The sequence below is a fragment of the Typha angustifolia genome, chromosome 12 (genome assembly GCF_048772165.1).
Source record: "Typha angustifolia cultivar Huaian chromosome 12, ASM4877216v1, whole genome shotgun sequence".
Taxonomy (NCBI): Eukaryota; Viridiplantae; Streptophyta; class Magnoliopsida; order Poales; family Typhaceae; genus Typha; species Typha angustifolia.
In genome coordinates, this window is record NC_133250.1 from 349,355 (window position 1) to 376,831 (window position 27,477).

The following is a 27,477-nucleotide window of genomic DNA, read 5'->3' on the forward strand; positions in this document are numbered from 1 at the left end:
GATGCCTCATGTATGTCATGCTCCCTGAGGAGGATCCCAGATGCCCCAAGTGCAAGAGCACCGTCCTCCTCGACTTCCTTCATAACAACAACAACAACAACGGCAGCAAGAAGAACAGGAAGAGCTAGAATTACATATATATATATATATAGTTTGCCTGCTAGTGTCAGCACTCACCTGCTTCCTTTTCAAATCATAGGATAATTAGTAGTTCTAGTTTCAATCGATTCAAGGTTTTGATCTCTTTTCTTTTCTTTTCTTCTACTTTGTAGCTTGTTTTCCCTTCTCTCTCTCTCTCTCTCTAGCTCTTCAGTTGTAGCTCCGGCTCTTTTTTCCTCAAGGCAATGGAAATATTCAACCCTGAGCTGTTTCTCACCATCATGATCAAGCTCTGAAATTTTGGTTTCAGAATAGATGTCGTAAGATAAAGAGTAATAATATTTATATCAAAATTCCAAGAAGTCAACTCTAGTTTAACATTCAAGAGCTAAGCATTCCTCCAATGATCATGGTGAAGGGCATCCTTTTCAGTTCAAGAAATGAAAGAAACATCATGCATAATTCTGATAAGGGTTTCTATTATACTTCCTTGTAGGGGAGCATGATAGATAGATGTAGGGCAGGAAAATTAAGTTAGGGATATTGAGAGAGGGAATGACTAGTAGAACTAAAGTAGAAATAAACAAATCAATTCAATGCGTGAGTAATTGAGACAGTTGAGAATAATGGCAGCATTGCGTCACATGATAAATACCCATTTATTGACCTCTCTGTACTTTGCCTTCGAGATCATATGATGCAACAATAATGAGATTACTTCTTGCCAGGCCTTTCAATACCGCCATTGCTTCATTTAAGCTTTTCATTAAATAGCCTCTATCTCACTTTACATCAAAGTCTTTATCAGTATAGGTTGTCAAATAAATGTTAGGACTCAGAATGTTACAACTCAGGGCCCCATTAGTAGTACTATTAGTGCAGTAAGCATTTGGAAATGCCAACAATAATATATATAAATATGCAAGTTAATAAGAGCTTTTTCTGTTGTACCTCATGCTCTAAGATTATGGCATGTTGCTCTGTCTTTGGGGCATCATTGGTCCCCAATCATCCAAGTTCTCTGACCACTCCTCAGCTTCCTCTGCCAATTTCACTATCCACTTTGTTTCAGTACTTGTTTGCTTACCAAACAAAGAGCATACGAATCTATTGAGCAATACATAGATTGAAAGTTTACAGAATACAGGTGTAACAGAAGAACTACTTACCCAAGGGTGAGTAATGAAAGTTGAAAGAGCTTCCTATATATTACTCTTTTCCTCAGATATATTGAATGATGAGCAAATTAAATGGCAAATGTTTCAGATAAGACCATAAAAAGAAGATGATGCATGACAGCAGAAGATCACAACAATTGTCTCAACAGAATTTAGAGTGTGTTTTAAGCATTCAATAAACAGAAACACCAAATAGACTATGTTCCAAATACGTGCACTTTGAGGTCATCTTTTTGAATTTCTCGACGTCTTATCCACAACAAATTGGAAGTTATTTGACATGCACAGATCTTGATAAACTAGTTACGACGATAATAAGAATTAAAATATGATATCTTGAAAAGTGTAGCTGATCAAGCTCATCAGTCCTCAAAAGTCATCACAAAAAGCCTCGACATGACATGTCAATCAGCAAGCAATCTCAAGGTGCCTATCTATTGACAGAAGATACAGCTAAAATATCCCCGTGGCCGTTCTAAACCTAGTAGAGCAAGAAGGTATAAGGAAAAAATCTTCATAATTTTGATGAGACATACATGATAATTATCAAATTTTGCGCCTACAAACATGGGCACATCGTTAATCACCTAAACTTAGTCCCATAGTATGTTAAAGATTAAAGCCCATAACATAAATCAAAGGAGCTCCTTGCAGGGGAAAATGCAAAATATTGTTTGCAGTTGTACAGCATATAACATGAATCACCAGCATCTAATTGGCTAATCATAAAAACATGCAATATGAATAAGCTTTACAAAAGCTTACATCACTGAAAGTGGGAAAAAATTATTTCATCATCATATATGAATTTTCTTTTCAGTTTTCATTCTATAAGTTGTACCTTCTTGTCTCAAGCATGTCATTCGTTTAACAATGCCACAACATACTTACAGCAATTACACATGATAGCCTTTCGTCTCACAAAGCTACTTGAAATACTACTTATGCTGCTCTATACATACATGACCTTATCATTTTTAGCTAAGGTGTCAGCATCTATTAGCCAGGATAATATAGTATATTTTGCTTCTAATGATATATCTTTGTGGTGGCCAATTTTCTCTCTCTGATGGACAATGTGCATCCATGTTTTCTTTTTTTTTTCTTCTTTTCTTTATTTAAAACTCTACAACCAGCTTGCTTCCATTTAGTTGTTAACGGAATTTTTCAGCAACAGACTTTTCCATGTCAGCAGCATTTTCTCCTATAGAGGACAATTCAGATCTTGGGTTCTTATTCATTTGGCTTTTCTCAACATATTCACTTGCTGGCTGTTTATGTGCATTCAATTTTTGGCACTTTTATTGCTTAGTGCTAATTTCTGCTTATCCTTCATTATCATCCTACTTCTTGCATGTTCAATAGATCTAGAGTGTCATCATCAGTCACCATTTCCAAAACTAATTCATCATCTATAGGATTGTGCTTTCCATCTATTTGCGTCGGTCTCATGAATACAGTATTGCATTGCATTCTGTACAGCACTCTGCCTCCCATTCATTCGCAACGGCCTCCTTTCTTCAGAAAAACTCTGATAATGTTTTGTGCCACTTGAAGGTTGGCCTTTGTCTGTAATCAAACTGCTGCTTGAAACCATCTGCCTCGTTTTTGCTTTTGTAACCATGTTCAATGGTGCGACAGCTTGATTCGTCCCTGGCTCTGACACTTCGCCTGCCTTCTGCAACAACTGCTCCCCCATTAATGTTATCCTGCTTTGTTTTATGAGATTTTCCAAGTGGCGGAGAAGGTCACGCAATCTCTGCCACTGCAGAAGTTCTTATCATGGCGACATCTACATTATTTCTTCTGCTGATGGGGTTCTCTTGGTTAGAACTAACAGTAACAACCTTAAATTCTGGCAATTCAGATACAATCCAGGGACTTCCGTTGTGCTTGGAGGTATCATGTAGAAAGGTCTCAAATGCTCTCGGAAGTGAGTAGTCAGCAACACCAACAGGAGATACATGGACATGATCATGAGACCCAGGTTGAATATCCACCTTCCAACCAAATAGATTCAAAAGTCTCACTAGATACTGCGGTGGGTGTCGCAAAGAAAATGGAGCTACACCGCAGTAGATAGTAGTTGCTGACGGCGAAGAATAATCGTTGCTAATTGGTGCCCCTGCCTTCGATTTTTCTGCTTTGCCTGTCAAATTACCACTCTTCCTCACCTTCTTTTTTGGCATCCAATCTGGATCATCCGATTCCTTCAGTAACCTTTTACTCATCCTACTTCCCGAATTCGAGACATTGACGGGATCTCAATTCGTCTATTATGAGAAAATTCTGAAGGCATCACAAGGGTGCAAGGATTACCCACCCCAACCGTATTATCCCGCAAGTTTAGAACCCAGAAAGAATCATTCTTACGATCATTATCCGATTCCAGAGGAGCCATAGTCAAATCTTCAATTAACACTGCCAAGAAAAGAAGAAATAAAACCTCTTCTTCCCGATACCGGATTCAATTACGTGATAAACAAATAAAAAAATTCGATCTAAAACATGAAATCTTACGATAAACAACGCAAGAACGAGCCAATCTTTCGATTCAAGACCCTAGGAGAATCAGATTACCTGAGACGACGAGACCGATTCGTGAGAGGAGAGAAGAACATTGGTTTCCACTCTCTTCTTTTCATTATTATTATTATTATTTATTTATTTTAATCTCCAATCGGGTTTCGCTCTTAAAGGCAAGCGCCATCCTGCATGCAGCTCATCGGCATTTATACTGGTAGCTTGTTCCGCGGATAAGAACAAACTTAACCGGTTCTTTCCTTTCATCTATTCATATAGAATTCAAATCCGAATCCGATAAGCAGTGCTAACATCGCAAAGCTCCTCAGACTTTGCGTTCTTCTGCTTCAAGTCCCCGCTCAAACTCTTGTCGCCGTCATCCCTCTTGCCGGCCCTGAGGAACGTCGAAGAAGAGGAACCGGCAACCTCAATGACCCCGGACTTGAGGATGATCTTGAGGCGGTCGAGGCGGGGGGCTTCATCCTCCCCGGAGAGGGTGGCGAGCTGCTTGAGAAGGGGAACCGGCGGATGGCCTCGTGCCGGGTTTGGACGAGGTCATCGATGTCTGCTCGTCGGAGAGGATCTCAGGGGGTTTCTTCGAGGTCGGGGTTATTAGGGTTAGAGAGGTTAGTATTTGGATTCGAGGAGGAGGAGGGAGGTGGAGGAGAAGGGGAGGGCTGGTGGAGGAGTCGGATTTGGAGAGTTCGCGGCGGTGCTCTTCAAAATACAAACAAGTAGCCACTTTTAAGTCAAGACTACTGTTTAAAGATTAAAAAACTGAGAAAAAGTAGGATTAAGATTGGTGAGCTGAACTATAAATATAAACGAGAGCGTCCCTACAAATAAAGAGATATTTAATTACTCAATAGAATTAGAGAGATAGAATGAGGACCGCCTTCTCGTCTTACTGTCGACGAACGCTACGCTCTTATTAAGAAGAACGTAGACGCGCTAGCTTCAGCTCATCCAAGTCGGCATCGCCCTCTCCGACGTGAATGGCAACCTTCCGGGCCTTGGGACAGGTGGTGCCATGCACTACGTCTGGGAGGTCAACCTCCGCTAGTTCGATATTCGCTGCCAACCCCATTAAACCCGACATTCGTATCTATTGGCGTCGCAAGGCATCAACAACTCCATTACTACGGAATCTACCCGCGACACTTCGCTTTGTTACTCATGGAGTCGCGCGTTCTTTGCAACGACGCAATTCGCTGGATCACCTTGCATAGCGTTTATGACTTTGCCTACATCATCAAAGTATTTGGACAACGGCAAACTTCCTGATAAATTCGTAGAACTTCATGCAGTTGGTCTTCTTCTTCGGCTATCGGATTTACGATGTGAAGGATATTATTCAATATTGCGATGGAATCCACGGTGGATTAGTACATCTTGAGAGGATTGTAGGGAGGTCTCATCACGTACCGCCCGGCTCCGGTACCATACCCACAACCCGGAGCCGATCGGGCTGTTGCGGTCCTAAGTGATCGATTTTGAGCTGCGGCTAGATGAACTCGGTAAAGTTCGGCCAGATGTTGATGAAGTCGGGGCTGCTCTGCAACACCTCTGTCAAATGAGTGACCTTCCACAGCACCTACGACTTCGCCTATCTCATCAAGATTTTGATCGGAGGGCACGGGTATCTCCCCGACGACATCGGAAGTTTCATGAACCACGTCGACTTCTACTTCGGAGCGCAGGACATCTACGACATGAAGCACATGATGAGGCGCTGCGACGGGTTGCACGGGGGGCTCCAGAAGATGGCGAGCTTTTATTAGACGTCCGACGGGCGGCCAGACTGTCTCACCAGGCGGGTTCCGACGCCTCCTCTCCAATCAGGTGTTCACAAAGCTGAGGTCGATGTACTTCGCCATTGGAGGTGTTGACACGCATGCTGGTGTAATCTTTGGTTTACAAGTCAACTAGTTCGCCGTGATCCAATCCAATCCATTTTTGCTTGTATTCAATCTGTAGATTGTCGCCTGCTATTTTTTGTCTTAAATCAATGAAATCTTGGTGATTAGCTGTTCATCGTTTTCCATCTATATTTATCTCTTCTCGAGTACGTTGTGCAGAGGTGTTAATGTTCTTTTATCTGGTCTAGTTTTACCTCAGAATTAACAGTCAACAGTAATACCAATTTATCTGGGTTATTAAAGTAGAGAAAGTCAAAGACTAACTGGTCGGTTCCTACTAAATCTAATTTAATTAACTGAATGGTGTTTGTTAAAATGCTTAGCAGACTAAGGAGCAAATCTTGCATTCTGAAATATGATTTCTAATCTTAGGTCCGGCGTCAGCAACTAAAATAACTTAGTCTAAAGTTTTAAAGAGGTTAGTTGATGTAAAGAGCAAATGTATTACCGACCCGAGTTGTTAGGTAATGACCAAAGAGGTTATCGGTTCGATTTCAATTCTAAATAATATTATAGAAAAATTATTTGACAGTTTTAGTGGTTTGGCTTAATTCGATTGATAACTCTGCAGTACGGTTAGTTTGGAGGACATAATCTCAGACTCCAACCCTAAATAATATTATGGAGAAATTATTTGGTAGTTTTAGTGATTTCGCTTGATTCAATTGATGACTCGATAGTACGGTTAGTTTGGAAGAGCAAACGGTTTAGAACAAGTTTCAGCTGCGTTTAATTCTGAGCAATTGTTTGATGATTTGAAGCCTAGACTAGTCAGCTAAAAAATTTAGTGAGACTTAAGTAACTCTGTATTTAGGAAGAGTTATTTTCTTGTTAAGTTCGTATCTAACATCGAAACTCATAAAAAGAATTAAAAAAAAAGAAAAAGAAAAAGAGCCGATGGATTTAATTCTCTCCATTATTTTATTTCTGTCTAAATTTGTTTATCTTTTCAAGTTCCGGGATCTACACGCTATATGAATTATGATTTATGATCGATCGATCGATCGATCGCATTCACTGCGCCGAGTCACAGGTCAGGTTATCGCACTATCCCGTACCCAAAATACTCTTCGCAGATCAAATACGTCGCCTCAAACAGCAAACTACACAAAGAAACCAACCGTAAGGCGAAACGTCATCGATCACATCGGGGAACTATGAACCGTACGAAACAGCTGATCCCTAATCACCCTGCAGACTAGCTAGCTGTCAGCCTGTCTCTCCAAAGTTGAAAGAGAAGCAAGAGGTACCAAGAAAACTACCCAACAAAGTTAAATATTCTTTTCCTTTTATTCAAGCTTTTGGATACAAAATCACATAAAGATTATTTAATGTTTTTATCATATATTAGTTTTTTTAAATAATTTAAGAGTCTATAAGCTAAATAGATAGATTATTTCAGAATAATTAAATTAAACGACTAAGGATAAGCACTAGTCTTAATATATTTAACCCAATATTTATGTGAGAGTTCGAAATCTAAATAGACAACTAGGCATCTCTAATTTTTTTTTTATTTGAAATAATTTTATCTGAAAATAGCTAGTATTACTTGGGTAGTTGTTTGGTAAGTAACTTGGTGTCTACATGTCGATAACTCACCAACAAAATCCACACGCTACGGACATGTGAACCGTAAACTGTGTACATTTTAACTCTCTCTCTCTCTCTCTCTCTCCTCCGTTACCACTCTGAAGTCTGAACTCCACCTCCAAGCCCATCAATGGCGCTACCAAAGTTCTCCTCTCTCCTTCTTCTCCTACTCCTCCTCTTCCTCCTCTCTTCCACCCACAATGTAGCAGAAGAAACCACCTTCGAGCTAATCCCCAACTCCATGGAGCAATGGCCCACCACCTCTGCCATCTACTCTTACCCATTCGCTCCCGAATCCGACGGAGAAGACGAGATTGATGACTATGGTCTTGGAGACGAGGCGAAGAGCGGCAGAAGGTCCCTCTTTTGGCGACGGGTTCACTACTACATCTCCTACAGCGCCCTCTCGGCTAATCGAATCCCTTGTCCTCCTCGTTCGGGTCGGTCGTACTATACCCACAATTGCTACAGAGCCAGAGGACCAGTTCATCCTTATTCGAGAGGTTGCTCTTCTATTACTCGTTGCCGGAGGTGATTCAATGGTACTCGGATTCTGGTTCTGTGTCTCTTTCTGTTGTTATTGAGAGTTTAAGGGGTCAAAAGCTTTCGTTTGCTATGGATTATATATATATATATATGTGTGTGTGTGTGTTGGTGTGTGTTGTTTCTAGAATTATTAGGCTTTATTATTGGTGCTCTGTATTATAATTTCAATCAAAGATCGCACTTTTGACTCCTAGTCTATGTCAACTTCTAAATAATTAATCTTTGGTACTTTAAAGTAGTAATCCATGATCTGGATATATTTTAGCCTTGACTGTCTGCTTGTTGGTAGAATGGTCGGTCATGTGGATTAGAGAATGAAAAGTATGCAGTTTAATTCTCGGTCACAGTTTCCTTTTTCTGATGTTTTCTTATTGATGTTGTCTTTTTTTTTTTAATATGTTTTTGTTTAATTATTTATCCTTTATGTTGAATTGGAGTGCTCTTTTTAATTGTGTTTGAAAGTGCTTTCATTGTTTAATCTGATATAAATGAATTGTTAGGATGATGAGCTCTTATTAAGGCGCCCAATGCAGGGAAGAATGCTACAATCTGCCACTTTATAGCTAGCCTATGATTAGGAGTAGCTAATATTCCATTCATGTTGTATATCTTGATTGACGAAAGACTTTGAAATTGTCGTTGGCATAGATCAACCCTTCAAGGTATACTTTTGCAGTAGATCTGCGTATATCATGTTCATCACTAGGAATATTATGAGTATTGATTGAAATATGCAAGAATGGCATGATCCATAGTGGCCCAGTGTCTTATGGTAGTGGATTGGGCTACTTGATACATGACAATGGGAACATGACTCTTGTTTGGAATCTTGATTTTTTTTAGTGGGCCTGCAGTAGAAATCGATATGCTCTTGGAAAAGGAAAGATTTGCAAGATCTACCTTTAAAGAAAAGTAGATAAATGGTATCCAGGGTAAAGTAAAAAAAGTATGGGGCTTTTCTTTAGTCAACCAAAGTCTGGTACTGCTTCATTTCATCATTCATGCCAAGAGGTATGCTAATTGATTTCTAGCTATACCTTCTCTGATCACTTTGCCAGATAAACTTAAATGGGTATCCAATCAGCTAATGACTGCACTCAGGGCATCCAAATAAATTGGTGATTGGATACAAAAAGTATAGTGTTCTCACTTGGATGGTTAAATTTGTGGTATAAGGTTATTGTTTCTTATTTCTCCATGTAGAGAGAAAAGTTTTTCTTGTGTATACATTGGAGCCTCGTGTTTCATTCTGCATAGAGCTTTTGTGAGAGAAACTGTTTTGCTTTGTCTCCTACGGCATAACTCTCTACCATTCACTTATGATTACTTACCTTAAGTAGAGAAATGTGAACTGCATAATATTCACATTTTAAACTTATACCTTGTATGTAATTCTATGCTAGTTATTAAAGAGATATTTTTCACATAGAGAGGGCTCAAAGACATGATAGTCTAGTGTTTCATGGGTGTTCTCTCCTGGCCTCGGCCAGAGATAAGATGTGCTCATGGACCTAAGGATGAAAGACTTACAGCTATTACAATTTCTTGCTGGTTTAGTTCACAGTATTTGATCTGCTATAGGATCAAGATAAGGGGCCCTCATTGTCATAGTAAATATATGCTAGGTGATGCACTTAAGATTTGTTCAGATCTTGAGCTAAATATGCAGAGACTATTGGACTTCTTACCACATGCTTGCCTCCATCCTCATACCACCTTAGAAACCCATAATTGCCAATGTAATCACCATGCACCCTGGCCTTTCCTTCTAGGTTGATTTCAACTGTTACTGAGAACTCTTGTTTGCTGTACTTGTTTTCAAAAGACAACATCTGAGGTATCACCGCCACCTTCATCCCCGAGGGTGCATCCACGACTGCACGATAGCTAGTCGGAGAATCACCGACGTTTGTCAAAATCCTCTTAAATGTTTGAGTGGCTGTCTCAGTGTTATTGAGGATTACTATGAAGGATGGGTAGTTGAGGTCAAGGTTAGCCCTGGAAGAACAGGTAATTTTATGGTTCCTAGTGATGAGGCTTATTTGATAGTTTGTGTAGTTGAGACCACATAGGAAATCAATGTAGTCTTCTACCACTATATCATACACCAGGCCTGGATCCATGGCCTGGTTGGGGTTTACATGCCCGCCTCCAAAATCCAGAGGACTTGCAGCTAAGCTTGAAACCATATCTATGATGACCTTACCAGAATTGTCGATGAGGTCAGCGGTTGTCATCATGGCAGACCGGATGGCTGCCGGAGTCCAATCTTTGTGCAGTGCACGCAGCAAGGCAGCTACACCAACAACATGCGGTGAGGACATGGAGGTACCCGAGAGTAGCATGTAGTCTGTGGAGAAAGTATCGTTGTCGATCTGTAGGACTGGGTTGTTTGGCACCCAGGCAGCCAAGACGTTGACACCAGGAGCAAGTATGTCCGGCTTCAGAATTCCAGGGCTTAATGAGCTTGGCCCTCGTGAGGAGAAATCAGCCACAAGAGGTGCAGGTTTTAGCCCCAACTCTGTTGATATGAATTGGATACTAACAGTTGGTTTATTGGCAGCTGTTATGTGCTTTTTAATTACTTCTCCATCTTGCAGACTTACTATCACAAATGGCATGTAGAAGTCTTGTGGATCAAGGTAGTGGTATTTTATCTTGGTTGCAAAGATTGCTCCGAGAGCTCTGCTTCTGTACACTTCACTCATTTGGGTCATTATATCACCGGAGGCAGAGCAGAATACAATCTTTCCAGCCACAGCTTTGCGTTTGAGAGCATGGTAGGTGCAAGACTCCTTGTCCTTGTCATGATAGCTATAGTAGAGCAAAGCATCAGAGATCAATTTGCTCTGTAAGTAGAGTGATCTACCTTGAATGCTTTTTGAGCCATTTCCAAGAATTATTGTTGCAGGGTAGTCTCTGTCTATAGTCCCTGCACCAACTGTTGTGATCCAGGGAGCACCATTTGAGACTGTGTACCCATCAGAGCCTCTGTTTCCTGCCGAGCATGCCACGAAGATCCCCTTCTCCATGGCTGCAAAGGCCCCGAGCGCAATCACATTGGAATAGTAATCAGTTTCAGGAAATCCAAGTGATAAGGACATGACGTCAACGCCATCGGCGATTGCCTGATCCATGGCAGCCAATACATCGGTGGCAGCAGTCTTTTCAATGTCACCGGAGAATATAGCCTTGTACATGGCCACCCATGCCCTCGGCGCAATCCCGGTTGCAGTACCCCCAGCATAGCCGAAGTAACTTGCGTTCGGTGCACGGCTGCCGGCTGCAGTGGATGACGTGTGAGACCCATGGCCATAGTAGTCCCTTGGTGAATCATAGTCATAAGTGCTTGATATATTGAGGCCAGCGTGCTTCAGGGCCCTGCTAAAAGACCGAGCTCCGATGAGCTTTTGGTTACAGAGGGAGGAGTTGAAGCTACTGCTGTTCTCGCACTTCCCGTTCCATCTTTCAGGCGCAGGCGGCATGCCCTCGTCACGAAAGCTATCACTCTCTGGCCAGATGCCAGTGTCGATGATCCCTATGATCACTCCTTCGCCGAAATTTGATGCGGGCCAGAGGCCACCACCGCGACTGCTTAGCCTGAGGAACACCGGGGTGTGCGTTGTGTGGAGCTCGGCATATGCGTCGGGGAATGCTGCAAGGTGACCAGTTATTTGCTGCAGCTGCTGGAGCTGCAATTGTGATAGAATTGCACTAAACCCATGCATTACATGAGTGTATGTGTACAGGTGAGTTGGTTGATAATCGGCAGACAGGGAGGAGAGAATTGCCGAGTACCAACTGCCATGAGTAGCAAAGGGAGCTGGCATAGCCGACACATCCATGTGGATGATGTACGGTCGGCGACCTTCATCAGATTCCGATGAATTGATCTGCTTGGATGAGAGGAGGAAGACTAGGACTAGCAGGCTAAGAGTAAAGGTACGATTCATGCTTAATGTCGCAGTGAAGTATTGAGATTTGAGGGACTATATGTAACTAAGTGTTTGTGGTCTCTGCAGTTAAACAATGACTAAGACCACTTTTCTAGTCAATTTGCGTGGACTCAACTGGTGTAGTATCATTGTCGGCAGCTGATCATCTGCAAACACCCAGTACACAACGAGCCAACCACTGATTGGCAAATAAAATGGGTAGGAGTTTCATTGGCTTGGAGCAGGGATATTGGATTCCAATGAGGTTGAAGAAAAGAAGAGAGGCATCTCATAATTCATAAAAGAGTAAGGAATAGCCTTGTGGGTGTCACCATCTGCGGAAAAGAAACAATGTTTAATTGGGGAGAGGAACTTAGTTGTGCAACCTGAAAGTCATAGTCATTTAATTCTGTTTGAATTCAGTGGCCGCTACTTTTGTAAAATTCTTACAGGCAAATGATTGCGTTTGTGGAAGAAGAAGCGTGTGCATGTCAGGCATCTTCTTCTGAAACATTGCAAGCTGAAATGAAGCATGGAATGCTTAGGATAATTGGATGCATCTGATATTTCTCTGAGTAGGAAAGAAGGCTAAATGAGGATACATCTTGAAGCATTACCAGTGAAACATGACAACTCAACAGTTAGAAGTGACAAACTTAAATCCAAGTTGTGAAAGGTTTGCCTCAGATTGTGAGATATGCCCACCTAGGATAGGGACCTTGATGAGAAATTTTAGGTGGGCTTGCATGTAGTTTTGCCTTTAAATAATGTTACTTAAATAGGTTTTAGAAACATGTAGTATTTAATTATAAAATGCTTCAGTTGTGTTATGATTATTTTTTATATGACATTGAAAAATTTGTTGAAATTCTTTTTTATAGTTGAATGGACGAGGAGAGGAAGAGTGAGAATGATTGAAATAATAGGTGTTATTTTCTAATTAAATGTTATTGGTAAATATAAAATATTAGATAGAAGAGAAGAACAATCTTAAACTCATTTCGCCTTCAATTGATATCTCAATAATAAACTAATTTAGTGCTCACTAAGCTGGTTTAAGAATAAATCTAAACCACAAAGCAGACATTTAGTTCTTTTGATCATGAGAAGGGAGATGCAAACATGTGGAAGTGCATTATCATCATTGGCACATCAATGAACTGCAGGGTCCCGGATTGTTTTGGTATCTTTTGTCACTTTCATATCTTTCCATGAGCAAAGTTGAGCATGATTTATTCCTTGGGCTGCAAACAGAGGAATCTGGAGCAATCAGTGGATTTAGGGGGACAAAAGGAGATACGTGATCTAGGATAGAGTTTGAAGAATGATTTCTTATGAGATCATCAAATATAATAGATGTTAAAGGCAAACATTTTTCTTATATTAGCCTTTGGAAAAAGTATTTCATAAGATTCATAAGCTAAAAGCTAATTTTCTTATTACTCTTTGTATGTACAGATGTAATTTTTCCAAATGGATGTCAGCCTCGCATAGCTTTCTAGGACCGATTGAACAATGCATCTAATCTCTCACTGTAGTTGTATCACAATTCATTCTATTTCAAGATGGACCAGCAAATGATACAGAAGTGGCTCCTTAAACTTGTACATAAATAACAACGAGAATAAAAAAATTGAGAAGAAAAGAGAAAAAAAAGTAATGCTCTTCTTACTTACATCGAATGTCGGTGTATCGTGCTGCAAGTCCAACAGCTTTAAAGATAAATCCACGTACCAAGTGCACTACAATGGCTCATACGTTGAAAATGCCATGGGGAGATTCTGGCGAGTTGCTCTCAAGCAAAACACTTCGACTGCAATAAGATCTTGATGTGCTTGAAGATGATTGAAGGCATCTTGCATCACCACTGAAAGGGATGACCTCGCTCTGCTGCACCTTCCTTTTACTTGTCCTTTGCCCACCACAATAGCCTTCTTCATCCTCGATTGCCTGTGCAAAGCAACTGTGTGTTGGGTCCAATCTCTCATAGAGCATCCTAAGTACTTGCTTCATTGATGGCCTTGTTCTGCCTTCCTTCTGAGTGCACCAATGTATGACATCAACCAACACCTGCAGCTCTTCCAAATTGAATGACTCTGTAATTGCTGGGTCAACCAAGTCTTCTAGTGTAGATTCAGTTGCTATGAGATCCTGAGACCACTCAACTAGAGTTTTTCCCTCATATATTGCAGGCTTTCCTGTCAGAAGTTCTAACAACAATATACCATAGCTGTATACATCGCTTTTTGCAGTCAGTTCCTGAGTTGCCACATATTCAGGGTCGATATAACCTGTAAGCGCTAATGCTAAGTGACCAAAAGTTTTTGGAAATCTGTTCCAATACATAACCTTTAAGTCCTAACTTATGTTTCCAAAAGATGTTGGAAATCCTTTCCAAAAGCCTAATCCCTTTCTCATTGTTTACGGACATTCTAAATCTTTTCTCAGCACATTGATAATGAATAACTTTTTTTACTGTTAAATACCTTCAATACCTTATGGTAATTCTAGTTTCATACATACTACAATGAGTAATGCTATTTCAGAACTTAACCTAGCCCTCAGTTGTAGGATACATCACATTGATCACAACCATCCAAGTGTTACTTCAAGTATGAAAGACCTCACCTGGAGTTCCCTGGATCTTTGTATCCACTGGAAGCAAGTGGATATTACCACTTCTTGAAAAACGTGCAAGACCAAAATCAGCAACCTATAAGAGCAAATTCAATTAAACTGAGGAACATCATAAATTTAACATAACAACTTCTCCAATCACATACCTTTGCGAGGAAATTCTTGTCCAAAAGAATATTGCTGGGCTTTATGTCTCCATGAAAAATAGATGGATCACAGTAAAAATGAAGGTACTCCTGCATGCGAAGTTGATTGGAGTTCAACGAATGAGGACAATTAGTTCAAAAGCTAGAATCATTTCGTGTTGTCACTCTCAGTCGGCAATTGCAGGTTATTGCTCTGTTCTAGAAATAAAAAAGTGCAGGAAGTAAAGTTATTGAAAAGTTGAAGCTGGAGGGGATGTAAAGTTAATGAAAATTTGAAGCTGGAGGGGAAGCAAAGTTGTTGAAAATTTGAAGCTGGAGGGGAATGTAATTCTCAAACTTTGGGCAATGTTGCTCCAAGATTCAAATCTAGTAGTTATTGTTCAACATACCAGAGCATTTGCGACATCAATGGCAATATGGATTCTCGTCTTCCATGTCAATGGAGGTCTGTCAGATGCTACAAAGAAGGAAACAGGAAATTTCTCCCTAATTATTAACCGAGTGAGACTGATACACAAGAAGGAAGAAGAGAGGACAGTAAGCATTACAGTGAAGATGATCCTTTAGGCTTCCATTTTCCATGTATTCATATACCAGGAACCTGAAAAGTATGGGAGAATTATGGGAGAACTAAGGACCCATAGAAATGCAGCAAGGAGTGGAATCCTTTTAAATAGAAATTTTACCTCTCATATTTTGTAAAACAAAAGCCTCTCAGTGCAACAAGATGGCGATGATGCAGCCTTCCAAGAAACTCCATCTCTTGGCAAAAATCTCCCTTCCCTTGTTTCAGTAAGTTGTCTATGCGTTTTACAGCAACAATGGAACCGTCATCAAACTGACCTTTGTATATGATACTATTCCCACCTCTTCCTAAGATAGTGCTAAAGTTGCCTGTGGCCTTCTTCATTTCCTTGAAACTGAACCTGTTAAAGAAGGCAGTCTTACCTGCAAAACTTTTATGTTAGACTGGAGCCACAAATTACAAATCCTAAGGGAGTCTTGAAGGTAGTTTAAACTTCCCTGAAGTAATTCTAAATCAAGCATTCAGATTACTTGAGCCAAATTCTGTAGGAAGTATTAGTGCATACAAGTAATAATATTAGCCCTAAGGCCACTAACTATCACAAGAAATATTTAGATTTAGCATCCAACTATTCTACTAATTGATATCTATGCTCTGAACAGATCCCTCAGAGAATGAATCACAGAAAGAAAGTCACTATTTCAACTTTGCTACTGTCCATGCATTTCATCGATCAAAGAAGCCTGGACAGAAGGTAATTAAGTTGACAGTCTTTAGACATCACCAGAAAAGAGGGATGTAATAGAATGTTCTTCCATTTTGAGCGGATCAGAAACATCTTCACCCAATATTCTTATAGCATACTGAGTAGGTATATACTGTATACATGTGACTTATACATTTCCTTAAAGAATCAAGGTCTTTGAGTGATCAACTAAGCATGCATTACTAAATTCGTAAGGTTCCAATATAAATGAATGGGGAAAAACACAATTACCTTCCTGACCTTCCTGGTAATGCAAAGAAGAGGAGGTATTCCATGAGTCCTCAGCATGGGTTCCTTTTGTCTCTAGTTCTCTATTTTTTCTACGGATAAGTAGCATCAAGATTATCAGAAGTAGAACTGCTAGTCCAGTAACCATAATTCCAATTCCTGGAATCAATGTCAATCGGTAGCTATGGTGACCCTTCAGGGGTATCGCAGTTAGGTTCTCTGCAGGAGCTTGTACAAAATATGGACTTGGAGAACTTGCTGGAGCAAGGTGAAAGGAAGATGGCTCTGAAGAATTGACTGAAATGCAGACTTCATTACTATCTTGTAGAGACAACATCGAGAAAACTTTTATAGTGCAGCAAACAACATAATGAAAATATCAAGCTACATTATAAAGTTTTATATTGAAGACAAAAGTTAAGATGCACACTTACACAGAAGTATATTCTGGATAGAAAAAAAAAATCAATCTCAAAGAAGATCAAATCTATGGATGCTAAAAACGAAATAGAATAACTAATAGATATATCTAGTTAGATAATATGGAAGTAAGGCTGTAAAGCTTACATTCAGAAAAGCTCACAGCATAAGCATCCACTTTCAGTGAATGTGCCAAGGCTCTGCTTCAGCATAAGAATTGTAGGTGTTATCAGGCAGGCTTGCAGATATTATCCTACTATGTCCTTGGTCTAAATTTTCTTTCGTTGGTTTTTCATCCCAGTTTCAACTTTTGCCTCGTTTGTTAATACATTTTAGCTTTTATTTATTATTTTCTGAGCCACCATGATTTTTGAGCATCTGCATAGGCATTTACTAGTACTAGATATTATCCCCTATATGCCACCTACAATATCCGTTCAGAACAACTTTTCAAGATCCCATGACTTAAGTCCTATTCAACTATAAATTGTAGCCAACATTTGAATCAAGGATATTTTGTGAAATCAAAGAATGTCATCCTCTAAACAAGCTACATAAGCACATTATTCTATACTTATACAGTGCATCAAGAAAATGATTGATCATATAGATCCACTAGAATTTCCACCAACAACAACTTGATGACTGCATTTTCATTTAACTTATGAACTCATGAACAGAACTCTGAGATTGGAATGCACCACAAAATTGGTTTCATGAGAATATTTTTCTTTGTATCTATAAGGAAAGTCATCATCTTACATGTCTACAAATAAGTATGCGACTATATAAACCTCTTTGTATGCATGTATTTATGTATGTATATGAACATACCAGAAGAAAGATATCATTACATTTACAAAAGACTTTGCATGGGACAGTAGTGTTGCAGTGGTGAAGTGGGTTTTGAGGTAAATATGTTCTTCCAACATGTAAACAATGAAAGGGGAAAAAGACATACAGATCTTCCATTGGTACAGTGGTGGCCCTACAAATACCAATGTTGGGAGTATTTGAGAACCAAGTAAATCTTATGTAGATCACAGATGATATTCACAAGTAAATTTCAGGCATCATAATTATCTATGATATATGATTAATAAAGCATCAAAGAGTAATTATGAATAAGTATAGGAGGCATATATTGCATAAGTTATGCATGTTAAAAGAAATATAAAACCAGTGCTTGATCATGCCACTATCTTACGATTTGTCTAGATGATAACTAATTAATTTTTGTCAATAATCAAACCTTTGAGAATGCTAAGCCCTTGGACGCTAAAGAAACAACTTGCAAGGTCAACAGCTGATAAGTTATTCCCTTGGTTGGCAAGTGCAACAAAAGCTGCATCCCTGCAGGTATTTAACGTGATATTGTCTTGTGCTCCTATAAGATGACGAAGGTATGATAGTCCAGAGTTTAAACATTTCTTGCAACTACTGGCGATTGAAAGTGGCAAGTTGCAGCTTCTAGTGACATCGTCAAAGTTAGGAGACTGCAACATTTCCAGGACAGTATTTCTCCCCTCACATTGGTAGAAAACTTGAACTTTTACTCCCAGTCCACAAGACGCAATGGCATTAGAAGGTATCCCATTTGATATTAAGGTGTCCGAGACATTACTAAGACAGGCATCAGAGAATTCTGGCGGAACCCCAAGCATGCTGGTCGTATTTGCATACTCAGAAACTGAAACTGCAACAAGGGCATTGATATATCGGCAACACTTTGCTCGTTCATTTTGATCTGAACATGCAGAAGCTACCAGAGTATAATTCAACCAACTCAAATCAAGCGGACAGTCTGCATAATAATTAATTTCCTTAATCACAAAAGTATAACATTATTGTAAGATTTTCATGTTAAGGAAGACCAAACAATGGAACCAATAGAAAATTACCCATGAAGGGTATGACAGGTTTATAAAAATTTCTATTCTCACTACTCACTAATAACAGTACAAATACTGGAAGAGAATAAATAAACTGAATGAAGAAAAAAAAATGTTACAAGATATACTCCGGGCAGTACTGGAATGGTATATTTGGAAGGAAAATGTTTCTACCTGAATACCTAGCGTCTTCTACCTCGTTACTAGTTTATAAATTTACTTCCTTCAGAGAAAAATTATGTTATTTGGAGACATACAAATAGCTAAATCAACAGCATTTACAATAGAATAGGGAGTCACTATCCAAAATCCAAGTCAGGCAAGTCCACACGAGCAGCTGAAACCCTCAAATATCGCCTCTTTACATCCTTCTCGCAACTATCACCATCACCTCCCTAATAATTATCCGTCAAACGGGATGACAACAATTCAGTTCGTCGCTTAAGGTAGAAGCTTCCTGCTTCCGACCAAAACCACATCCCAAAATCCCGACATCCAGATATAAATCTACTCAACTAAACAAACCATACGCCAAGGCAAGTACCAAAGAGATCTCCCGATTGCTTGCGAAATGAGCAAGAAACCAACCAACCTCCTGCCATCACCGAGAGAATAGACGATTCCAGTAACCCCGCCACCGCCACCACCACGAAACCCAAAACGGCCCCCAGCATTAGAGTGAAAGAGAGAGAGAGAGATGTGGGAGGAAGGGAAGTGGGATGCTCGAGAGCAATGTGGGGCGATGAGAGAGACAGAGAGAAAGAGAGAGAGAGAGAGAGAAGTGGAGGGCGGTAAAGTCACCGCCAGCTTTAATTTTTAATTGAGTTACTTTTGTTCCTTCTCAGAAGAAACGGCTCCGTTCACGTTCCGTCAAGTTCCGCCCCGTTCCTTCGGGAGTAGTGGGCTGGGCCCCGCTTATCGTGATTCGTAGGTGGAGATAATTTAAGAACGAAATTTGACGTGCGTTAAGGCCACGTGGGACACGGACCCATGCATAGACGTGCCCATAAATCTTCTTATTCCTACCTTTTTAAATCCGAATTTAAATTATTTCATTCAAATAAATATTCATATTTCTTCTGCCGGAGAATTTAGTAAAGGTGAATTTTAGAGAGTATTATTTTTATTATTATTACAAATAAATAAAGAATTAATTTCCACGTCATTAGTGATGATATTAATAATTTTCAATTCGGTTTCCCTCCAGATGAGCAAAAGGTTGAGCATCAAGACAGTTCACATTCTGGAGCACAGTACAGTCTGTGCACTTTTGTCATCACGTGAGAAGGCTTAGTAGTACAGAGAACGAGGAGTTGTGTTCCTTTTTCCCAATGCAAACGTACTCAAATGTTTTTAGGAACATTGATGTGGATAGTTTTTACCCAAACTAGCCCTTTTTATTTCTTTTTTACACTTCTACTTCTACTGTGTTATTTTTAGGGGTGAAAACGGGTCGGATTAACTCCGACTCGACCCGCTATCCGATCCGACTCAGATTGGATTTGGATAAAAAATTTCTATCCGACTCGGATTCGGATTCGGATTCGGATACGGATAGAATTTTAAAAAAAAATTCAGATACGGATTCGGATACGGGTCGGATAAATTTTTCGGATTCGGATACGGGTCGGATAAATTTTTCGGATTCGGATACGGATATCGGATATCCGTTTACCCGTATATTTTTTTAAATGATTTACAGTTTTTAGTTTACTTATTTAGATAGTAAGTATTAATATTATTACTAATAATATATTATATATTATTTATTGAGATTAATTTCTCTAATTTTATATATTTGACATACAAAAAAATTATTTGTTGTAAAACTCTTAATAATTTTGTGTTAATTATATTTAAAGAAAATATTATAATTATTTTAAATTTAATCAATATCCGTTTAAGATCCGATCTTTTATCCGAAAATATCCATTTAGTTAGGATATGATTTTAAATTTTGCTATCCGTCTAATATCCGTATCCGAACTAAAAATACAGATCCGGATATAGACAGTAGATTAAAAAAAAAATACTCTCAATTTTGTCCAGAATAAATTAGCAAATCTATATTAAGTTTATATGATTTACATCTATAGTTCGGATCCTCATAATTTATAAATGGACCTTTTTCAGAGTTTATAGTTAATTATTTTTCTTATTCTAAGATACAATTTATTTTTTGCTGAATTTAGAATAACTTAGTATCTATCTAAGTCCCATTTTTAACTTAAAAGACTATGAACATATTAAATGTTAAAAATAATCACAATAACATTTCATCTCATTTATGATTAATAATACTCGAATTGATAAGCATTTCAGATTTAGGATTGGTAGGGGTGCGCCAGGCCTTTGCAGTAGTGCAACGCTAAGGCGACGCTCGAGGGCCCCAGTAGCAAGCTACTGTTGAGCGGACCCTCCCCCACAAGAAATTAATTTAATATCGTGGTGGGCCGATGGCCCACGTATCAGATATTAAACTGATAAGAACAGATACTACACTTGATCTTAGCCAAAAGGCCGAGAAAGGTATGAGTTCTCCATTCGAAGCGCTTCTTTATTTATAACAGAGTCTTCGCTGCCACTATTTCTCGCTGGCCGATGTGGGACTAAACCACGCATTTCGGGTGTTGCTTTTATGCTATACATAGATATATTTCTAGTTACTTTTAAGTAAAGTCTAAATAATTTACTAGAAAATTGAATAATTAACAAAAATGCTTGAAATTTTGAACCGTTAGTTAATTTCAAGAGTAAATCATTTAAAAAATAAAAAAAATTTAAGATATACACGAAAAGATTATATATGTGTTTTAAAAGGTATATATATAAATATTAATTTTATATAGGAGTAATTTATATATGTGCAAAACAAAAACTTTCTTATGTTACCTGTCTCTAGGGGTGAAAACGAGTCGGAGTTATCGACCCACTATCCGATCCGACTCGGATCGGATTCGGATAAAAAATTCGGATAAAAAATTTCTATCCGACTCGGATTCGGATAGAATTTTTGAAAATAATTCGGATACGAATTCGGATACGGGTCGAATAAATTTTTTGGATTCGGATACGGATATCGGATATCCGTTTACCCGCATATTTTTTTAAATGATTTACAGTTTTTAGTTTACTTATTTAAATAGTAAGTATTAATATTATTACTAATAATATATTATATATTATTTATAGAGATTAATTTTTCTAATTTTATATATTTGACATACAAAAAAATTATTTGTTATAAAACTCTTAATAATTATCCGATCCGTTTTCACCGCTACCTGTCTCCCATTATCTAACACACTTTAGTTAGTTGAACAACAGGATTTTTAAAATAATAAAATTTAAAATTATTTCTCGACAATGAACATATGACATTAAAATTTATTTAACTTAGTTTAGTAAAAGGAACAAAAAGAGGTTGATATTTCTATTAACACCTTAATAAGGTGAAAGACGTTAGATAATTAAAACTACCCGTAATGTATAATGTCACAAAAACTAGTAGAACCAAGTTATAGTTAAGCGAATTTAGGTATAATTTTTTCTTGTTCTTTGGCATGCCAAAGTTCCTATACATCAATACATCATCAGCCAGACATCCATCAGCTAACAAAGTTCGAGGAAAGTAAACTCATCCCAAGTATTATAGTACCTAGATCGAATCAATTAAATCCAACTCCAAAAATAAATAAATAAATAAATTGGTCTAATATGTGATAACTCCAATAGTGTTCCATCTTGTATACCATGAAAAGTTTGGCCTAAATTTTTGCCAAGTTTATTTTCCCTCCACATCGTTCAAAAGTAATTGTAGATAACTGCTTACTCAGTTCCCACATATTCATTTATGAACTCCACTAAGATATAAGTACCAAATTGTCAGGTCATTTCCATAATTGTAAAATTGCATACATCCTCCTGTCCAGATAATAACTAGTCCTTGAAAACAAAAGCTCATCAAATAAAAAACTTCAACTACAAAATTTCTGCAAAGTTTTCATTAGCATATGGAGCAGCAGGGAAGCAGTATTTACTCCATAGAGGATGTTGGACCTGCCCCAAAACCACTACCGCCGCCGCGCCCGAAGCCAGGCCTACCACCAGTACCCTGCAAGATTCCAGAGATGAGATGAGCAACTCATCAAAATAAAACTATACCACTCCCTACCTCACTAGGTTGATCATGGGCTAGCATTCATTAATGATATCACAGTAATCATGATAAAGATGATCACAGCATGGTGTTTGTAAATTTGCAGTAGAAGACATTTGACCAGAGATATATGGAGGTAAATTTTCTTTTTTCTTTTTTTTTTTGTTTAGGGAGAAGAAATGGGGATCAGACCCCAATTCAAATAATATATGGCAGTAATATTGATATGTTAAATTATATATTTGGTGAAGGATTAGTATAGTAAGCTAAAAAATTTTATTGCAATCTTAAAACAAAACAAATGCAAAAGTAAATGATGTGAAAGCATATCAATGTAGAGCAAGAATAAACAAGAAAAAGAAAAATGAAACTATAGCCAAGTTGGCAAACATCAACCAATAATACAGTGTTCCAAGAAATGCAAACACAACAAAACAGGGTGCCACCGGAATCCCAACCATGTTTAGTACAAACAGTACATCAATGGTGCACAGCCAGATTTTGCACCACGGGACAAATTGCAATAATGAGCTGTCCATTGGAATCCAAGAAAATAAGATTAGGCATTTTAAGACCCAAAACACTACAACATATTTATGGGAATATTGGTTATTTGTTGTCAAACATCAACCAATATACAGTGGTCCTAGGGAAGCAAACAAAACAAAACAGGGTACCACTGGATTCCCAACCATGTTTATACAAACAGTACATCAATGGTGCACAGGCAGATTTTGCACCATGAGCTGCTCATCGGGATCCAAGAAAATCAGACAAGGCATTTAAAATGCAAAACACTACTACATAGTTATGGGAACTAAGGAAGTTCCATTGTCTTCACTAGTCGGCTAATGAATAAACAATTCTATCTAGACAAGATGGTCCAATATAGTCATTCAAATAGGACTCATCTGCTGCATACCTAGATTAATGCACGATTAAATTCCAAGAACAGGCTCTTCATTAGACTTATCTTTATACAAAATATTAGGCATTATTCACTCATGGAATAAGGCCTATTTTAGAATAAGTATTCTAATTTATAATACCAGAAAAATATAGCTAATACCAGTCTAAGCTATTGTGATGCTTACTTTAATACTAGTATGAGGAATAATAATTATATAGTTAATATTAAAATATTAAAAAATAATAAATTCGTATTATAAATTGATATTTTGTACCAAATAACAAAAATACCCTTAATTAGATGTAAGGTAGTATTAATAATATTTATGTAAATTATAATATCTATTATTACAATTATGCACTTAAAATACTTGATATATTCGCACTACGAGAATAATCATGCACTGCGAGATAATTTTATACTAGTGCAGAGTTATAACCCTACACTACGTGGTTATAAGTCCACACTATAGGATAATATCCCCTCACTGTAATAATATTTTTAAACATTACAAAAAAATAACCATGCAATGCAAGGTAATTTTAAATTGGTGCAAGATTATAAGCCTGTATCGTGGAAAAATAACTAACATTGTAAAATAACCATGCACTATAAGGTAATTTTAGACAAGGTTCCGAAAAAAGGTATCGGGATCGAGATCGACTGTCTGAAAAAAACGATACGTATCGACCGTATCGACCACCTGTATCGGATCAGACTATTTTAATTAAATAAATTCTAAATATTATTTAAAAATATTGAGAAATTTTTAAAAATTTAAAAAAAATTATAAGAAAATAAGAAATAATAATTACTCACATATAAAACCTAAAAAATAAAAATCTCTCTTCCTCCTTCTCTTCTTTCCTATCCCTCTAATTGTTAGCCTGAAGTATCAATTCTCTCTCACCCTCTTTTTTTTTATCTTTCTCTTTTTTTTTTTTATTTTTCCCTCTCCCTCACTCTCTCTTCCTCTTTCCCTCTCTCTCTAGCTACAGCTACAACAGGTGCTGATAGCTACCAGCAGCAGGAAGCTGTCTGCTGCTATAGGGCCGAAACCAGCCACAGATCAGGATCGACCGAAACTGAAAACTATGATTTTAGATTAGTATAGGAAACCCTGCACAACGTTGTTATAAGACCACACTACAAAAAATAACCCAACACTGCAATAATATTTTTGAACATTATAGAAAAATAACCATGCACTACGAGATTTTTAGACCAATGTGAGGTTATAAGCATACACTGTGGAAAAATAACCTCTTACTGCGATAACATTTCTAAATATTATGAGAAAATAATTATACAATGTAGAGTTATTTTGAAAGAGTGCGGGCTTAGATATTTTTTATTTTATAAAATATTCTAGCCTAAGATAAAAGAGATGGAATCTCAACTGTAGGTGAGATGGTAAATATTTTAGAAAAAAAAAGGAGAGAAAACCTCAATTTAGCTGAGATGACCGATATTTAAAAGAAAAGATTATTATTTTGTTCTAAGATTAGACAACACTTAATTACACATCATCTCAGCTACAGTTAAGATTTCATCTCTTCTTAAAAGATCAAGAAGAGAGAAAATCTCAACTATAGCTGAGGCGATGTGTAATTAAGCGTTATCTAATCTAAGAGAAAAATAATGATTGCGAATTATTATTAAATTATTTTTTTAATTGTATAAAATAAGATGAGAAAAGATGATGAATTACTATACCAAAATAAAGTAAATTATTGTTTAGTTACTACACTGGAATAAGAATACTTATTATAGAATAAGACTATTCCTATTCTAGAAGTGAATGGAGGCTTAGAGAATAATGAGGGTCAAAAGTGATGAAATATGTGGATTGACACAGCTGTTGAAGCATGTTTTTCCAACAGCTGGTAAGATGATTCAAAATTTAATTAAACCAACTTGTCAAATTAGAAATGTTAAACATTATCCATTGACAGCCTTATATGTCTCAAATTAAGCAACTTTCAAGAACAGAAATTCAGCAAGTTTTACAGTTTTACTTTCACTTATACGACTCATAGGTGTTTGATAACGTGGGAACATCATCTACATTTTAATTAAGCCAGTTCAAAAACTTACGAGAACAATTATAAATACACACACCGGTATTAAAAAAAAAGGAAATTCATAAACACAACGATATGGGAAGAAAATCACAAGTGTTGCACTACAGGGAGTGGCATAGACAGTCATTTTGTTCTTTCTGAAATACTTTTATGATATTAATATAATGAATTGATGATAATACTAATACAAATCTCAAACATTAAGCAAAAAATTTTATAAAGAATATTGAGTAAGTTGCTGCCAAGTGTGTTTCTTTTGTAGATTTAGTAGGACATAGCCACTTGTCGAGTAAAGAGTAAAAAAATTCTTATGCAAGAAAATAGAAATAGGAAATGTGTTAGTGTAATGGAGAAAAGGAACAGTGCAACAAATTATAGTCAACAGAATAAGAATAGAACAATACTAAGAATAATACGATGTCATCTAAATACAGGTCTGTCATTACAAAGTAGAACGATTAGTCAACATCTAAATGGCTATTAATTTGTAAATTGGCAATTCAAAACAACAATCTCTAACAACAAAAAGTTCTACTAAAAATATTGACTACATGTAAAGAACAAGATTAATTACCCGAAATGATGGCTGAAATTCAGCAGGAGCACCACTCTTGTCACCACCAAAATCACCCGGGGCCCCCCGAGGACCTCCACGATAGCCATCCCTATCTCCGAACCTTGGCCTATCCCCTTCAAAGCGAGGAGGACCCCTGCACAAATTTCAAATGATTCATCAAATTCACAACCAAAAATAATCAACACAACCATAAAACAACAAACAGAGAAATAAGAAACGTGCCATTTTGCACCTGCATTATTTACTTACTACATACATAGATAAAACGCCTCCTCTACATTATACCTAAATCAACAAACAAAATTTATACTGAAATAAAAGATGAATTGTTACCGTAGGCCAAACATACCCTCAGTACAACTCGATCAGAATTAAAACTGACTTCTATCAAATGAATATCGAAACCAACCCTTCATCAGTTATTTGACAAAAAATCGCCACTTGCGAGACGTAAACATGCTCAACTTGAATGTTCCAAAAATTTACAATTAAAAAAAATATAGAAAAAACCCAAAGGACAAATCGATACACCAGAAATGAAGGAACCAAAAGAAGGAAAAAAAATGCTACCTTGGGCGATCGCCAGGCGGACCAGACCCAAAAGGCCGAGACGGCGGCTTTGCAGACTTCTTGAGTGTTGCAGGAACGATCTCAGACGGGAGGTTAAGGTAAGTGCGGAGGTGCTCGATCCCATCATTGGTGAGATACCAGTAGTAGTACTGCCACGCGAACGTCTCCCTCACGTACTCCTTCGACTTGAAGCTCTGCATGAGCTTTATCACCTGGAGATTCGGCACATCGATCTGAGGATGCTTTGCGAGGTTGTAGTCCTTCTTCGCGTAGAGTACCCCCTCTGCAATCACAGCAATAGATCAGAAAACCTATCCCTATACCTTTAGGAGGTGGAGGGGAAGAAAACGGACCTTGGAAGAGGTACTTGCAGATCTCATGGCGATTCTTCTTCGGAATGATCTGAAAGAGAGAGGAAGAAAGAGATGAGAATGGGAATTGGAGTGAATTGAGATGGTGAATCCCTATATTTGCACTTACCATGGTTAGAGAACGGATAACCGCCGCCGCCGCCGGAGGAGGAGATCGAGAGAGATGACAAAGAGGAGGGAAGAGATAGAAACCCTAACTCTAGAATTGGGGTCGTTACGTATGAGATTTTATATATGCGATTTCGGATACGGTGACGACTCTTGGGCTCTTGGGCTATTGGGCCTCCAGTGATCTAATATAGCCCAAATAGAGTAAGGATTCTTCTTACGAGTTCAGAGCCTTTAGACAGCTTTGGCTTATTTAAATATAGCTCTTCCAGCTCTATCAGAGCTATCAT

At 38.0% G+C, this 27,477-nt stretch overlaps 4 protein-coding genes, 1 long non-coding RNA gene and 1 other non-coding gene across 9 annotated transcripts; 1 reads left to right on the top strand and 5 right to left on the bottom strand.

Annotated features, from left to right (window-relative positions):
* Window positions 1–123: 123 nt before the first annotated feature.
* Window positions 124–3,680, bottom strand: LOC140772357 (uncharacterized). Its single transcript, XR_012106287.1, has 3 exons — window positions 2,119–3,680; window positions 1,051–1,153; window positions 124–391 (listed from the first exon to the last, which is right to left on the bottom strand). It is a non-coding gene; the product is annotated as an uncharacterized lncRNA (long non-coding RNA).
* Window positions 3,681–7,383: 3,703 nt separating this feature from the next.
* Window positions 7,384–8,024, top strand: LOC140772476 (protein RALF-like 19). The gene has a single exon (XM_073114564.1). The coding sequence runs from the start codon at window positions 7,443–7,445 to the stop codon at window positions 7,845–7,847; it is 405 nt and encodes a 134-aa protein (XP_072970665.1). The 5' UTR covers window positions 7,384–7,442; the 3' UTR covers window positions 7,848–8,024.
* Window positions 8,025–8,840: 816 nt separating this feature from the next.
* Window positions 8,841–11,800, bottom strand: LOC140772475 (subtilisin-like protease SBT3). The gene has a single exon (XM_073114562.1). The coding sequence runs from the start codon at window positions 11,701–11,703 to the stop codon at window positions 9,493–9,495; it is 2,211 nt and encodes a 736-aa protein (XP_072970663.1). The 5' UTR covers window positions 11,704–11,800; the 3' UTR covers window positions 8,841–9,492.
* A 1,011-nt stretch (window positions 11,801–12,811) lies between these two features.
* Window positions 12,812–19,779, bottom strand: LOC140771975 (probable receptor-like protein kinase At1g49730). Of its 4 annotated transcripts, XR_012106242.1 has the most exons (10): window positions 18,953–19,779; window positions 17,769–18,320; window positions 16,100–16,393; window positions 15,263–15,524; window positions 15,125–15,177; window positions 14,966–15,033; window positions 14,577–14,666; window positions 14,422–14,506; window positions 13,470–14,084; window positions 12,812–13,037 (listed from the first exon to the last, which is right to left on the bottom strand). XR_012106242.1 is itself a non-coding variant. In XM_073113830.1 (9 exons), exons 1-9 carry the CDS (start codon window positions 19,080–19,082, stop codon window positions 13,546–13,548), a joined length of 2,073 nt encoding a protein of 690 aa, XP_072969931.1. In that variant the 5' UTR covers window positions 19,083–19,777; the 3' UTR covers window positions 13,332–13,545. The 4 variants fall into 4 exon arrangements, 3 of the variants coding, with proteins under 3 accessions (XP_072969931.1, XP_072969932.1, XP_072969933.1); XM_073113830.1 differs by lacking the exon at window positions 12,812–13,037 and having other exon boundaries at window positions 13,332–14,084; window positions 18,953–19,777; XM_073113831.1 differs by lacking the exon at window positions 12,812–13,037 and having other exon boundaries at window positions 13,332–14,084; window positions 19,001–19,771.
* A 963-nt stretch (window positions 19,780–20,742) lies between these two features.
* Window positions 20,743–20,941, bottom strand: LOC140772752 (U2 spliceosomal RNA). Its single transcript, XR_012106329.1, has one exon. It is a non-coding gene; the product is annotated as a U2 spliceosomal RNA (small nuclear RNA).
* Window positions 20,942–22,279: 1,338 nt separating this feature from the next.
* Window positions 22,280–27,281, bottom strand: LOC140772651 (small ribosomal subunit protein eS10z). The gene is made up of 5 exons (XM_073114818.1): window positions 27,189–27,281; window positions 27,062–27,110; window positions 26,709–26,991; window positions 26,136–26,271; window positions 22,280–22,522 (listed from the first exon to the last, which is right to left on the bottom strand). The coding sequence occupies exons 1-5, from the start codon at window positions 27,189–27,191 to the stop codon at window positions 22,445–22,447; spliced, it is 549 nt and encodes a 182-aa protein (XP_072970919.1). The 5' UTR covers window positions 27,192–27,281; the 3' UTR covers window positions 22,280–22,444.
* Between the last annotated feature and the right edge of the window lie 196 nt (window positions 27,282–27,477).

What these genes read in the sequence shown, in the direction of transcription:
- LOC140772476 (XM_073114564.1), top strand. Translation starts at nt 7,443, where the DNA reads ATGGCGCTACCAAAGTTCTCCTCTCTCCTTCTTCTCCTACTCCTCCTC.
- LOC140771975 (XM_073113830.1), bottom strand. Translation starts at nt 19,082, where the DNA reads ATGCTGGGGGCCGTTTTGGGTTTCGTGGTGGTGGCGGTGGCGGGGTTA. An exon ending in TGTTTTACAAAATATGAGAG is followed by an intron (nt 15,178 to 15,262) that starts GTAAAATTTCTA and finishes CATACTTTTCAG; the next exon opens with GTTCCTGGTATATGAATACA. An exon ending in CCTAAAGGATCATCTTCACT is followed by an intron (nt 15,034 to 15,124) that starts GTAATGCTTACT and finishes CCTTCTTTGTAG; the next exon opens with CATCTGACAGACCTCCATTG.
- LOC140772651 (XM_073114818.1), bottom strand. An exon ending in CTGCAAGTACCTCTTCCAAG is followed by an intron (nt 26,992 to 27,061) that starts GTCCGTTTTCTT and finishes CTGTGATTGCAG; the next exon opens with AGGGGGTACTCTACGCGAAG. An exon ending in AATTTCAGCCATCATTTCGG is followed by an intron (nt 22,523 to 26,135) that starts GTAATTAATCTT and finishes GGAATCTTGCAG; the next exon opens with GGTACTGGTGGTAGGCCTGG.
- LOC140772475 (XM_073114562.1), bottom strand. Translation starts at nt 11,703, where the DNA reads ATGGATGTGTCGGCTATGCCAGCTCCCTTTGCTACTCATGGCAGTTGG.